Source organism: Populus nigra, chromosome 16, assembly GCF_951802175.1.
Source record: "Populus nigra chromosome 16, ddPopNigr1.1, whole genome shotgun sequence".
NCBI classification, from domain to species: domain Eukaryota; kingdom Viridiplantae; phylum Streptophyta; class Magnoliopsida; order Malpighiales; family Salicaceae; genus Populus; species Populus nigra.
In genome coordinates this window covers 12,510,194-12,524,751 of record NC_084867.1, presented here as the reverse complement: position 1 = coordinate 12,524,751, position 14,558 = coordinate 12,510,194, and the positions used below count along the sequence as shown (strand labels likewise).

General features: G+C 33.0%; 1 protein-coding gene across 1 annotated transcript; it reads right to left on the bottom strand.

Annotated features, from left to right (window-relative positions):
* Positions 1-1,408: 1,408 nt before the first annotated feature.
* Positions 1,409-6,310, bottom strand: LOC133675800 (putative E3 ubiquitin-protein ligase LIN). Its single transcript, XM_062097283.1, has 7 exons — positions 4,740-6,310; positions 4,500-4,638; positions 3,417-4,390; positions 3,178-3,325; positions 2,828-3,064; positions 2,301-2,598; positions 1,409-2,031 (listed from the first exon to the last, which is right to left on the bottom strand). Exons 1-7 carry the CDS (start codon positions 5,783-5,785, stop codon positions 1,967-1,969), a joined length of 2,907 nt encoding a protein of 968 aa, XP_061953267.1. The 5' UTR covers positions 5,786-6,310; the 3' UTR covers positions 1,409-1,966.
* Between the last annotated feature and the right edge of the window lie 8,248 nt (positions 6,311-14,558).

Here is a 14,558-nt window from a genome sequence, read left to right as displayed (position 1 = left end):
TTTTTATTATAAAAAAAATTCTTATGTTTATTTAAATATAATTATTTTTTAAAGTATTTTTTATTTAGAAATACATTAAAATAATTTTTTTATTTTTTAAAATTCATTTTAACACTAGCACATCAAAATTAAAAAGATAATTTAAAATAAAAAAATAAATAGTTTCTTTTAAAAAATCACAGCAACAATCAAACTCCAACTAAGATGTCATGTTTTTTATTTGAGAGGCGATGGAGCGGTAACGTCCTTCTCTTCTCATGGTAGGCATGGAGATACTAACCCTTTTTCTGTAAGACTGCATGGAAGTTGACATTGTTAGTTTTGAATTCAAACTATGCTCCTTTTTTTTTTTAATGTTTGATAGACTTGCTGTAAAATACTCTCAGATGTCTGTGAAAATAAAAACAAGATTCAGAACTGTCATTTCTTTCAGGCAATGTCACTGGCAAAGACTATATAGAGTGATTTGTCAGGTTAACTATAATCCCAGGTATCTCTGTAGCTAATCAAAGTTAGGAGCTAAACATTTTTGGACCTATAACTATGGGAGCAAATGCTTTGTATTTTCATGAAAGTTCTCTAATCATTGCTTTATAATCTTGTACAAAACTGGTACTCTTCAACTGCTTAAAAGACACGAAACGCCTTTTGGGATGCTTTTAATATATTGATGCCAAATCAATGCTCTTGTCATGTCAGTCATAGGTCTTCTTTTGCTGCAATAGATAATTCTATGGCATCCATGCACTTATGATTTCTTAATCAAGATGATTGGATTTGAAGGTATTAGAGGACATTAGGGCTTGGAGTAATGGAACTACATGCATGTACAATCTTGTAAGAATCTACTCTTACATAGATGCCTTACCTTCACGTTTGGTGCATTGGATTTTTTCAGCTGTGGTCCTTTTTTTAAGATTCCTGGAAATTTGGATTACTCATGACTCTATGGTTCAAATTAATGTGGAATGTTGTGTTTTTGTTCTATTAGGTAGAGTAATAGTGTCATTCATGTGGAACTGGGACTCCATGGCGGAATGTTGTGTTTTTGTTCTATTAGGTAGAGTAATAGTGTCATTCATGTGGAACTGGGACTCCATGGCTCAAATTATTGTGGAATGTTGTGTTTTTGTTCTATTAGGTAGAGTAATAGTGTCATTCATGTGGAACTGGGACCATAGCTTAACATTTTCTGCAGATGGGGGGGACCCCAAGAACAAGAAGAAGACAATATAACTGGATAGGACATACATTCTTTCAGTTAATTGCCGCTTATACTGTATTTTTTTCTTGGAATTTTATGCCCTCTTTTCACCAAAGGGAACTGCAAGACCAGAACACTAAAATTTGCTGTATTTAGGTGATATCAGTAAAATTCAAATATGTGGGGAACATGGGCATCACATAGTTGAGAAAGACACCTGCATAAATTTTAATGAGAAAATTTAAATCCTGAGACAGTAGGAGTGTCGAGTGACAGGTAGGCTTGGCCAGTGGAGACAAATGTATGCTGCAATGGGACTCTAGATGGCGACCATTGCATGTGTGTGTGAGTTGGAAAGATGCAGAGATGATGTTCAATGTGAAATTCCCAGCCAAGTCTTTTGAGGCTGATGAGGTGCATACAGAAGATTATTATTTCTTCAAATCTAAAGCTTTTTTGAGAATTGGAGAAATCTACTTCAATATTGAGATATAGCTTTTTACAAAATCAATGAAAGTGAAGAGAGAACTCACACTGGAACCATTCCTATGCAGTATACATGCATTCAGAAACCAAGAAAGTGTATAAAATTGGCAAGACGAGGAGAAGAACATGTAACAAACTCCTCTCGAGGAACAAAAGCTCTAACCTCCCACTTTGCGACGATCGCACAATAGGAAAATCTTCAACGTTGTGCTTGCACTTCTTGACTCCTGTAATTGCTTGTGTTGATTGACAAGATAGGCTGATAAGTTATACAAGTCACAAAGGATTTCGAAGAGGATCTATCAACTCTTTATTCAATGTTGAAAGCATTGAGAGATATTCTGTCAACAGATAATGATAGGTTAAGGAGTGAGATAACCTTCTAAAAGATATCAATTCTCAGATATGACAGGTTTGAACTCATTTGCAGACATGCTAGAGCTAAAATAATCCCTTTAAGCTCATCTTTATTTTGCATAAATCCCATGTTTTCTTCTTAGGTTTCGAAGAATCTTGACTAATTTGCCTGCTTTTTTTGGCGAGAAAACAGAAGATAAAACACCCTTTTATATACTTTTCACACAAAAATCAATGATCAAGAACATCATACCTGAACTTTTTATGAGACGCTGTGGTGAAAAATATGGACTCACTCTTTCAATTAGAGCTTTGTCAAAATGTGGTAATTCTAGCAGTTGCGGCTGAAATTTTGAGATTGAATTTTCATTTGTTACTGGAAGCAGGATTCTGCTCATCCATGCAACAGTGAAGAGGCTTGATTGCACTAAATTTGGGATGCCATTGGCAATGGAATTCGAAAGGGCAGCCAAAAAACTCTTGCTGCCACTGTTGAGCAAGACTACTGCTACTTTCCTTTGCCAATCTTCCATTGCATCTTCCTCTTCATTCTAGTTGGGCCATTCAAATAACACAAGCAATCATTATACAGGAGAGTATTCATTTTTTTTTGTCACCAAATTAACTACTGCTCCTTCATTTGTTAAAAAGACTAATGTGACAAATTAAAAAATGCAGCACCAGAAGAACCACTCCTCCCTAGTACTAATTTTTCTTCAGACTTGAACTTTTTCTAAAAGTGAATTTATTTTGCTGGTATGTTGCTATATTAAAGCTTACCAAGTTCCCATCAACCATTTCCTTTTGTCGAAATGATCCTCGTAATCTCTCATGGAAGCCTGCTTGTTGTAAAAGCCAATCTTCTGCGGTCGCCTCTCCATTGTATGAAAAACAGCCTCCCAACATCAAGAGAGCTTTTGAGGATTGTTCTTGAACCTTTGTGCTGGGGCAATCTAAAGATTCTGTGATTGCCTCAACTGCTTCTTCCCTATACAAACTGGACTTCGAAAGATCTCCCTGCAACATCACTGCTACTTATTGTTCAAGATTTTGAATCCAAACTGTTATAAACTAGTAGTTTGGTCTCGGCACCAAAAATGGACCATTAGCTTACTTACAAATGGACTTACCAGAAGCTCAAGCTGTAAGAGAACTGCCGCAACCAGCGGGCGTTCTTCAGGCGAAGATCTCTGGAGATAGACTAAAAAGATGTGCATGGTGTTCAAGCCACCCCATCCATTATTGAGTCCCGTTAAGAATTTAACGATCCGTGTTCTTCTGCTCGCATTTCCTCAGATTAATCAGAATACAAATTGAATACTAAGCTTACTAAACATGTTTTACAGAAGTGAAACTAGAAAATTCATACCTGCTCAGGCACAGTAGCTCCGCTAGTAAATTGAATGCACACCCATTATAATTCTTCTGGATACCAAGAACAATGAGCTCAAGGAGAGAAGTCTTGTTCAAATTGTCAGCTAAGTAGTTCCGACAGCTCCCATTAGCTCGAATGCAACATAACATGAGCGTAGCAGCATGATTTCTCTCGATAACGTCTCCTACTTCAAAGGTCCTTGCCAACAAGCTCAATCCTCCCAGGGAAACAACTTGACTAGCATTCTCTAAGTTCCTATCTTCATCAAAACCTGTTAGAAGTTGGTCTAAGAAGTACATTGCTGCCTTTTGAGGCATGCACCTTACTGTGAATAAGGTCTGCAACTGGCCTCCAAACTCTAAAACTCGAAGGACTAGTGCTACCCACTCGATAGGAACCATCTGTTTTGCCTTCGGCTTCGATAGGTAAAGCAGAACAGCAGCTTTGAGAAATAAACTGCTACTTTTTAAGAGTTTCATGAAGATCTTGAGCTGTGGATCAGCGTTTAGTACTATTAGCCTATTTGCTTCATTTCTTGTTACAAGCTGTGCGAGAATAGATATTGCCAGCTCTAGAACTTGATCATCAGTGGAAGCAAACAAGACCTCAAGCAACCCTTCAATCACAGGTGCCTTTGATAAAGCACCTTCAATTACGTTACTGCCAGGTGAGTCCAACCAGGCTTTGGCAGTGACATGGATTGCAATTTCACACTCAGCTAGACTATCTGAGGAGCAAATAGTGCTAATGGCTCTACTTAGATCACTAGGAGGGAGATGGATTGTCTCTTCATTCCTGATTGAATTACTCCTGACTATGATGTTTCCATTAACCAGGCATTCTGATAACACACTTTGGCAGGAAAAGAGCCTAAAATAGTCTGATTTCTGAGGCTCATGCCATATATCATTTTTCGAAATTCCATAATTTTGACTCGATGGCCTTCGAGGATTCCTCGTCTTCTTATACTGTAAAAATTAGAAAACTATTGATTGTATTCTCCAATAAAGCAGTAGACTTTAGTTAGAAATAGGAAAGTGGTAGCAGAGTTTCGAGAATAGGGACAAAGATACTCACAGTAGCATAATTGCAATCTTTGTATTCATCTATGCACACCTTTTCTTCCTCTATGCTCCATGTATCCATTGAAGCTCTATTTCGAGAATCGAAGTCCATCGATTGGCGTTCTAGCGTGGGGCCAAACACAGCTCGGTATCTTTTGAGATTAACACAAAAATCATAAAGCAAATAACATACTGTCAAGACCTTTTTTCTAATTTTGAAAAATAAACTTGGAAATGGTGATCAATGACTTACAAGTTTGTGTTGACGGAGGAACGTGAGTTATAAGAATCCGATGATCTCCTCATTGATGGTGCATAACTTGATCTAGATGGCAAAGGGATGGCTGGAACAGAAGGAGCTTTAGCCCCAACCTTGAGCCACTCTTTATAGTAAAGAGCAAACTGGATTGTTCCCATATCCATCTGGTCATTATAGACCTTACTCAAAGTTTTCACCTTTCTTTCCATCTCAACATGCTGGGAGCCTGAGAGAAATTCAAGTTCCTCATGGTACCAAACTTTAAGATGAAGAAGATGGGGAAGAAGGAAATGCTCCCAAAGATCAGGAAGCAAGTGAGTCCTTGCTAAAAATGGCGCATCGCAAAAAACATGAAGTAGATGCCTGGCAGATGTCCTGTCATTCTTCTCTAGCTTGTAAACAATAGACAAGTACAATTGAGCACAAGCTGAGAGATGTGAATTGGGAACACCACAAGTGGAACCATTCCCGGATTTCTTAGAATTCAATGAAGCAACAATGTTCAAAAGCTGGATTGAGTTTTTCAATGACTCCACCTTCACCTCCTTTCTTGTTGCTTGCTCTTCAACCAACTTCTCAATGCTTTCCATTCCCGACTCCATATTCCCAAAAATCCCATCATCCGAACCCATGCTTCTTCCCACCAAGCAAGAGTTGCACTTCTCTCTAATCATCTCCCTAAAACTTACATCTTTTGTGTACCTGCCCATATAACCACTGAGTATAGATACCACGGCTCTAATAGCTATTTCATCGATTGCAGGATCTTCTCCCCTCAACAATGACTTAGACTGCAATCTCTCCGTATCCGAACTCACTCTCCTCGATGAAAATATCGACGACCCTTTTCGAGTGGAGGCCTTATCGGTCTTCTTCTTGGAAGAATGGGGTCTTTTCTGGTCATGGCAAACATGTATAGGCAATATTACTGACTCTTCTGGTCTAATTAATCTGTCTCTGGGCTTCACTTGTGCTCTATTTCTCAAGAAACTTCTGTGCTCAAATCCTTCCTCGGCGAGCAACTGATTCAAGGAAGCCATTTCTAGGTGAACTGAGTTTGGTTTTGGAGCGAAGAATTAAGTGTCAAAAGGTTCACTGACATTCCTTCACAACCAAGAATAGATAACAAAGTACAGCTATAGAAGCAAGAAAATGCAAGAAAGTGGTTAAGAAAGACACACAAATAAGGACAGAGAGAACTCGGGGTGATTTTCTTTAGGTAAACCGGCCCGGTTCAAATTAGTTACATCAGTTAAAACTCCCACCAATCAAACCCAACAAATACAATTCTTCATAAAATACTGTAAGTTAAAACAAGAGGGAGACAGGGATGTGATATGGCCTGAGATGAATGGATCAAGCAAGCAAGCAAGAAAACAATTTTTGAAACTAGGGGAAGCATATGAAATGCCTAGCATGAACAGGACCCACACTGACAGAAGTAGCTGAAATCAACAAATTCATGGAAAATTAGAAGCAGATCAGCGCGCAGCAACATCTAGTCTCAATGGCATTGCATGATCGATGTTGCCTTGTCAAATGCTTTTGAGTGCCAGTTCAAGATTTGTCTTTTGGGGGCAAAGTGTCATAGGACTAAGTACAGCTTTATAATATAGTCAGTGAAGTATTGAATTTTTATTAAATTTATTTTTATCCCTTTTACCAGAACAAAACAGTAAAAGGGTTCTAATTCTAATGTTCAAAATAAAATAATTAGATCAATGATTGGTGTTCATGAAAAGAGAAGAAAAGGAAAATATTATTTTGATATGGTTGTTGTGATCTTCCTCTTGTCTTTAGTTATGAAGTGTTATAATTACAACTCAAACTTGAGCCTTTGAAACCTTTATGTATGCTTTGTAGTATTAAGTTTTATATCAGTCCTTTTTTTTTAACAAACCTCAAATTAGTCCCCATATAGCCATAATATATAATTCAAAATCCAATGGAGGGTTTTCAAAGAATATTTATCTCAATTGGGTCCACAAAGTATTAAGATATTCTCGATTGAGTTTTCTATCCAAGTAACCCTTACAAATATATATTTAATAAAAAACGCTGAACTTTTTGTATCTTGTATTGTTTTGTGTGTGTGTGTAAACGTGTACAATTTGGCCATTAATGAGTTGCAGAATCAATTGAGATGAAAAAAAAGCTTGAAAACTCTATGGAAAAATCATATTTAATCCTAGGGGATTTAGTTTTTACCCCAGCCACTGGTCTGCTAGTCTAGCCAGCCACAAAACAGCTAGTATACATACATTTATTGACAGGACAGAATCGTGTACACTTCACTATTTGTATTAACATACATGTCAAGCAAAATTAACTATAAATTAGTTAAAAAATAAGTACTGATTAATTGAATTTTTCACTTGAGGTTGTGGTCCAGCAGTGGAACGGATTTGTTTCTTTCAAGGGACTTGTTCCCTTTCTCTATACCAGGGTTCAAGCCTTACTATATATACTTGTCATCCTTGCGGTGTTTTACATATTTACTGAACTTGCAGGATGTTCAGTGAATTCAAAGATTAGTTGTGGTATATTTAAGCTATTGGAAATCAAAACAATCCAAAACCCTAGCGACACACAACATAATGTTGGAAATTAAAAGGATTTTTGTTTTTCAACTAAGCCCTCCTGAATCAATAATCTAGATTCCTTATTGATTTGATGATCAAATCAAATGAATTGTCCAAATAAATAGTTAGAAAAGACATTTTTCAATTGGGATTGATACTTAAGGAGATAATTTCAATTAAAGAAAGAAAAATCATCAGAGCAACTTGGTGAAGACATGGTTGATTGATTTCACTTTCAAACGGTGATAGAATAGTGTATACCAAGGCAGATGTTGGATCTTATATAGAAGAAAATTTGATGGCTTGATATTGACCCATCAACTTTTTATTTGAAAAGAAATGCATTCACGGGTCGCTGTATTTTTTTATGATTGATGGGTCCATGAAACTAACTCAATTGGTCTCTACTTGTAGCTTGTTCGCCTATTTATGAATCAATGATCCTTTTGAGTCATCTTGAAGGATCTCATAGCCAAAATGGTAATGGTAAGGTGTCTTTATTCCTTCCATTATTATCATTCAAGAATGAATTTAAGGAAAAAATAGTGAAAAAACAGAATTTTCAAATGCAAGCTGCACAGTGTTTAATATCAAATGAATTAATAATCTAGTTTAATATATAAAACATGTTCAAATAGAAAAAAAAAATCATTTAGTTAATGTTTGGTTACTGTCTTGAGACGGAAAAGATAAAGATAGTAAAAATAGATAAAATCTCTCTCATATATTTTTTATTTTTAAAAAATAAGAATTCATTACAGATAATTTTATTTTATATTTTTATATTTTTATCTCTTTAATTAAACACATTTATGTGATTTTTGTTTGTATCTTAAAATGCTAACCAAGGAGAGATGCTCTTTGTGGGAGTTACATACATAGTAGACAATACTAATGCTGATATTTAACGTTTTATTTCTTTGGCCATAACTTTTGTGGTATCGATTTGCTATCATTTAAAGCCTTCCATTGCCTCTCCTCCTCTCATTCCTCCATGCCATTTTTTCTTCTCTTCCTTGTCTTTTTCTTTGCTCAATCCATATCTCTTGTCTACATTTGACTGGAATATATAAAACCGGACTCAGGAAGTTAAATATGTTGTCGTCTTTGGTTTGGTAGTTCGAATGTTTTTTTCGATATAATTAAAGTTTGGGAGACCATCGGATGATCAAACTGTTATATATCAATGGTTCATGTTTGTGAGCTGGGCTATAAAGCTCATTGTTGTGTGTGTGTGTGTTTGTGTAAGAGTTATGTGAGACTCCATGTCTAATAAATAAAATCATCTAACTCATGATTTTGTTTAATGATGTGTTATGCTCTTGATTGATTGTTTGGAAAAAGAAAAGAGTTTGGAGGGTCAAGTTTAACTGATAAATACTAATAAAATCATCTAACTCATGATTTTGTTTATTTAAGATATATTTGTTTGATTTCTTATTCTAGATTTAATTTCGTTTCTGTAGGTATTAATGAATTAAAAAGTTTAATCTCTATAGAAAGAAATTAATTAATTGTAAGAATTTGCATGGTTATGCTCCCCATGTGCCCAAAAACTTTAAATATAACTTGTAGTGGAATTATTTTTTTTTATAATAAAAGTATGACCCAAGGGAGAAGAATAAAAATTAAAAAAAACAAAACAAAAACCTGAATAGTCACATCAAAAGCATAAGGGCGTGTTGCGGGAAAATTTTTGAATCTTCTTACAGTAATTACTAATACTTTTTTTATGAGTCCATTTTTTTAAAAAATAATAATAAACAATGAAAGAAAGAAAAATCACATCCAGAAATTATAAAAATATTTTTATCTAGATTCGAAAATATTTTTATTATTTTCTCTCTTTTGTTAACTTCTCATGTGGAAACCATACTTCAAAGCAAAACAAAAGAAGTACGTAAATCACCCTTAACTTACAGTAAATATTTATAGAAATTAATGAGTTCATCATGGTAGTTAAGCGCTAGGGAATTGTTTGGTTTAAAGGAGGAAAGAACACAGCAATATTCTCATGTCAATGTCATGTCAAATAATTTCAAAAGCCTAGCTACGAGTATAAAGTATGTTGTTTGAACAATTATGGAGCTATAATTGGGAGCCCACATCCACAGAGGGAAGGAATATTGAAGCCCTAGTTCATCAATCATCGTCCTGAAGCCCCTGGTTCAGCTTCCTGCACCCACCAAGAAAGTCTTGTAAAGCCCTGCCTTTTGAACACTAAGCTCAGAGGAGTTTTTATTATTATTATGTGGCATTAATTTGGTATGGGATTTAAGAAATGAGAGTGAATTGTTACAAGAATAATTATTATAAAAAACAATTTTTAAGGGTTTATATATTAATTTTATTGCACGAGTTCTTAAGAACCAAGCCAATAGAATTTTTACAAATTAACAATCAAACTTGTATAAATCATATTTAATAGAAAAATCATGATTATTAAATAAAGTGATTAATAATTCATCCATCACAAAATGATGGGGACAAATTCAGTGATGTTCAAAAGTTCTATTGCTTAAGTTCATAATCTTAAGTGGTGGATCAAGTCTATGTAATAATTTCTCGCTTTCAAGTATGTTTGATGCATTTAAAAATTAAAGGGTTAAATGTTAGTAAGAAAAAGATAGAAAAATAATTAAATTATAAGTAGGAATTGTTAGAAACAATTAAAAATTAATTTGGTGTGTATTTTGAGATTAGAGAGAGCTGAGAGAGCTCCTTTCCCTTTTCATTTCTTTAAGATTTTTAAAAGACCTATAATTAAGTCGTACTAATCTCAATATCATTACACTAATTGCATGTATAACCACAACCACTTCTAAGCAAAACAAATAATCAAGTAGTCCGGGGGTAAGAACTTGAAATTAAAAAATTTGTTTTCTCTGTGGTCTCAGATTCAAGCCTTGTGGTTGCTTATATGATAGCTACTGGAAGCTTACATGGTTGTTAACTTCAGGGCTCGTGGAATTAGTCGAGGTGCGCACAAACTGACCCGAACACCCACGTTAAACTAAAAAAAAGTAATCAATTCACCCTTAATTAACCCATATAAGTGAATATTAATGAATTTTTTTTCTGATAGTTAAGTGCTAGGAAATTGTTTAGTTGAAAAGAGGAAGAACATAGCAATATTGTCATCATCTCAAAGTCATGTTAAATAATAATTTCTCGAAAGCATATATAACTATAAGGTAAGGTTGGTTGAGCAATTACGTAGCTATTGTTGAGAGCCCACACCGAAAGAGGAAAGGAATATTGAAATATGTCATCAATCATCCTTTTCCTTTAGATGAAATCCCCAGTTCAGTTCCATGCATCTACCAAGAAAATTAATGGTGTGAAGCCCTAGAATTTGAACATTCAAAGAGAAGAGAAAAGAGAAGGAAAGAGAGGAGACAGATGACATTTCATGTTCTTTCCTTCTTGGAATTGCTTAGAAGCCTCATATTGAAGCATTGAATCTTCCAGCTTGTGATCTTTCGAGGCTCTTTCCTTTTCTTGATAGTTGTTGTGTTGGGACAATATCGAGAGCCAGAGAAAAAGGTATTAAATGACAAGAACGAATATTTGTTTTTCTTTATGATTTACTCTTACTATTTTATTCAAAAGCTTTAAGAAGCTTATCTCATGACATCTTTTGATCGAGGGCATCTCGTGGATTTACATATATATTTAGAGTTTCTTTCATATAAATTAATAATTTATGATAAAATGAGCTGAAAATATTTACATTAAATATTAAATATTAAGTTTGTTAAAAATAACTCAAAAACCCTAACTTTGGGTTAAAGTAAGATCTTGATTTAATTTTGGAACTAACTTTGGGTTTTAACTTATTTATAACTAAACATACCTAGCAATGGCTCTTCCTTGAGTCAAAAGGTTAAAAACAACTTAAAGTAATTTGTAAAAATCATATCTAATACAACCTTTATGCTTCTTCTTCTTTTTTAATATAGTATAGCTGTGTTACAAAACACAAAAAAATATTCCTTGTCCTAATTTTGACTAGGAGCTAGTAGGAATGTTCCTTTATAAATTTCTTTGATTAACTTAATTTCAATAATTTTATCGCCTAAGGTAGCGAAGACTAATTAATTTCCATGTTTAGATTACATCTTCAGGTTCAGAGATTAGAATCATAACAATAAGGATAATTTCACTAAAATAAATAATAAAAAAGTACAGATAATTTATTCAATCCCCAAATATCATTCAAATCCCAATTGGGTCCCCAAATAAAAAAAAAACTCTCTATATTAAATCCCCAAAAAACAAATATCTAAATTGGGTTAGACATTATACATTACACAATTAACCCTCGCCTTAAAACTCTAGCCTCCAAAAGTATAAAAGAATAATTAAGGACCTATTTGTCTTAAAATAACTTCATTTTTTTCATCAATTTTAGTGGAAGGGATTTAATTCGGAATTTAGTTTAGGGACCCAGATGAGAATCAAATCAGAGTTGGGGGACAAATATATCCATTTTCCCCAATGAAAGCATCTACTGCCATTAAAATAATTTCATTTCACTACTTTGGGAGCTGTTATTTTGCCGGGCATTAAATAATTTATAGATGGTTAAAAATTATATTTTAGGAGCAGTAGATAAAGAATAGGCCCATTCAAGGTTTTGAGCCAGCCCACGTGGCTCCATCGTCTTCCTTTGCCGACATGGGCATTTCTTAATTCTGGTGTGCTTCGGTGATGCAGCTCTGCTATTTATTGCCGTTGACCCTGACGGATATTCTTGCTGGTTAACTGAACCTGAGTGAGTAATTATTTGTAAACCCTTGAGATTAATTATATTTTAGTTTGTGACTTTTTATAATTTACTATATAATAAGTTTTTTATTAAACAAAAAAGAGTGTTGTGTGTTTCTTATAGAAATCTTCTTTTCAAGGCTTTGTAACTTCAAGTGTGTTCAATAATTACCGTTTTAAGACAAAATAGATAAATATAAAAAGAGCATAAATACATTTAGATGTAGGAATAAAAATAAATGTTTTTTAAATAGTTTTGGAATAAATTCTATCATATTAAAACAGGAAAAGAATAAAAACATGTCATCTTTATCTCTTCTATTTCATTACAATAATTTAAAGTTATATTGTGCAAAAACTTCATGAGTTTTAAAAATAGTTCATGCTTAGCTTTTAATTCAATTCCATTTCACTTTAAGTATGGTCTAATTTTTGTTGTTTCTTGGAATGAAATTTAGTTAGCACTCACTGTTTTCCTTTTCTTCTTTAAAAGTTCATGTTTACATGCAAAATCTGGGAAAGTATTGTGTTTTTTCTTTAAATAAAAAGAAAAAGGCATCGAGTTCATATATTTTTTGATAAAATTTTTATAATTTTTCTTTATTAATATGGATATCCAAGTCTGCGCAAATCTTTATTAAATTATTTTTTTAATATGGGTGTCTAGATCAGCTTACATGCACCTTAACTAATCTAACGAGCCCTGAAGCTAATGACCATGGAAGTCTCTAGTAACTCTAAGATTTATGAGACATGAAATGTTAACCTCCACCTCTATTAAAATTCTTTGTTTTTAGTTTAACGTGGGTGTTCAGACTAACTTTCGCGCATCTCAATTAATATCACGGGTCCTGAAGTTAACGACCATGTAACCCTCTAGTGGTCATCATATGAATAACTATAGGGCCCGAATCTTATACCACAGAGAAAGAAAATCTCTTATTCCTAAGTTGAAATTTAAGGTGATGTGTTTGTTGATTCACTTATTTTTTCATTATCTTGAGTTTAAATTTAAAAGAAAGTCAAAAGAAAAGTTATTTTAGTCCCCCAAAATGTAAAAAATTCTATGAGAAAGAAAATTTTAAAAAATAAATATTTATATTTTAAGAAAAAAAAATTCTTCTTCTTTTTTCAGTATTGAAGATCGAAGTATTGAAAAATATTCCACAATTCCTATCTCTGACCTATCATGTATTACTTCTCGTGAATTTATTAATTCTAAAAAATATTTTTTTTTTATCGGAGGTGAATTTTATCTCAATTAATCCAACAATACCCAAAATATAAAACTAAAAAAAAAAAATACATATGATAATGGTGACATGCAAATGTCATGTTGTCAAGGATTGATAGATAGCGCCATGAAGCATCCTTATCCAAGGGTTGTGATGAGATGTTGTTGGACATGATTCATGAATTAGATGCATCCAACGCATAGTTAAGCTCTCTTTTGATACCATGATAATAATTGTATTTTAAAATATTTTTTATTTAAAAATATATTAAAATAATATTTTTATTTATTTTTTAATTTCAGCATATTAAAATTATAAATTAAAATTAAAATTTTCAAAAATATAATCCATTACAAAAACAAAACATACTTTTATTATTAACAATGATATTTAACTACTCAATCCAGACCAAATTAGCAATCATAATCAAGGTTGTCAATTCCGTTTCGGTAGGTGTTTCGTTTTTTCAATTGGAACGGAATGTTTCAGTTTCGGAGTGTTTCAGCGTGCCGTTTCGGGGTTGTACTGTTTATATATATATATATATATATATATATATATATATATATATTCAACAAACATAATTCAAATTCAAGATAAATTAATTATAAATTATGCAATACAAACACAATGCCAAACAAATATAATTTCAAAATTTAAAATATTTCTAAATAGTTAAGATTAAATAGATCTTTAACTTAAAGTAATTCAACTTAAACAAAATATCAAAATATTATGAAAGTAAAATGTTTTAACACAAATATTTTAAATATAAAGTTAGGTCAATGTTATTAAGGCTAATGAAATCTAAAGCATCTCTTATTTTGCTCAAATTCCTACAAAGTATAAACATGAAAAAAACAACATGAATATAAACCATATATATTAGTGATAAATCTAATTTTAAAAAATTAATATCATTATTAATGAAAATAGTAATAATAATTTTCAATGTTATTATTAATATCATTGTTATAGAAAATAGTAATAAAAAAGAGCTTTTTATAATTGGATGGTTTAATTAATTAAATTGAATAAGGTTCAATTTGATTCAATGGCTTTTCAAGAGCGGAACGGAACATGTGGAATGGAACCGGAACGTTTCGGGCGGAATTTAGCCGAAAAATCCGGAACGGACCGAGATTTAAAATGAGATGAAATTTGTTCCGTTTTGTTCCGTTTTTTGAATTGGTATGGAATGTTTCGGCCATTCCGGGCGGAACGGA

Excerpts from the sequence above, each read along its gene's own strand:
- LOC133675800 (XM_062097283.1), bottom strand. The coding sequence starts at position 5,785 with ATGGCTTCCTTGAATCAGTTGCTCGCCGAGGAAGGATTTGAGCACAGA. Across the intron at positions 3,326-3,416 it reads GAGCTACTGTGCCTGAGCAG|AAGAACACGGATCGTTAAAT; the intron begins GTATGAATTTTC and ends AAATGCGAGCAG. Across the intron at positions 2,032-2,300 it reads GCGTCTCATAAAAAGTTCAG|AATATCTCTCAATGCTTTCA; the intron begins GTATGATGTTCT and ends ATCTGTTGACAG.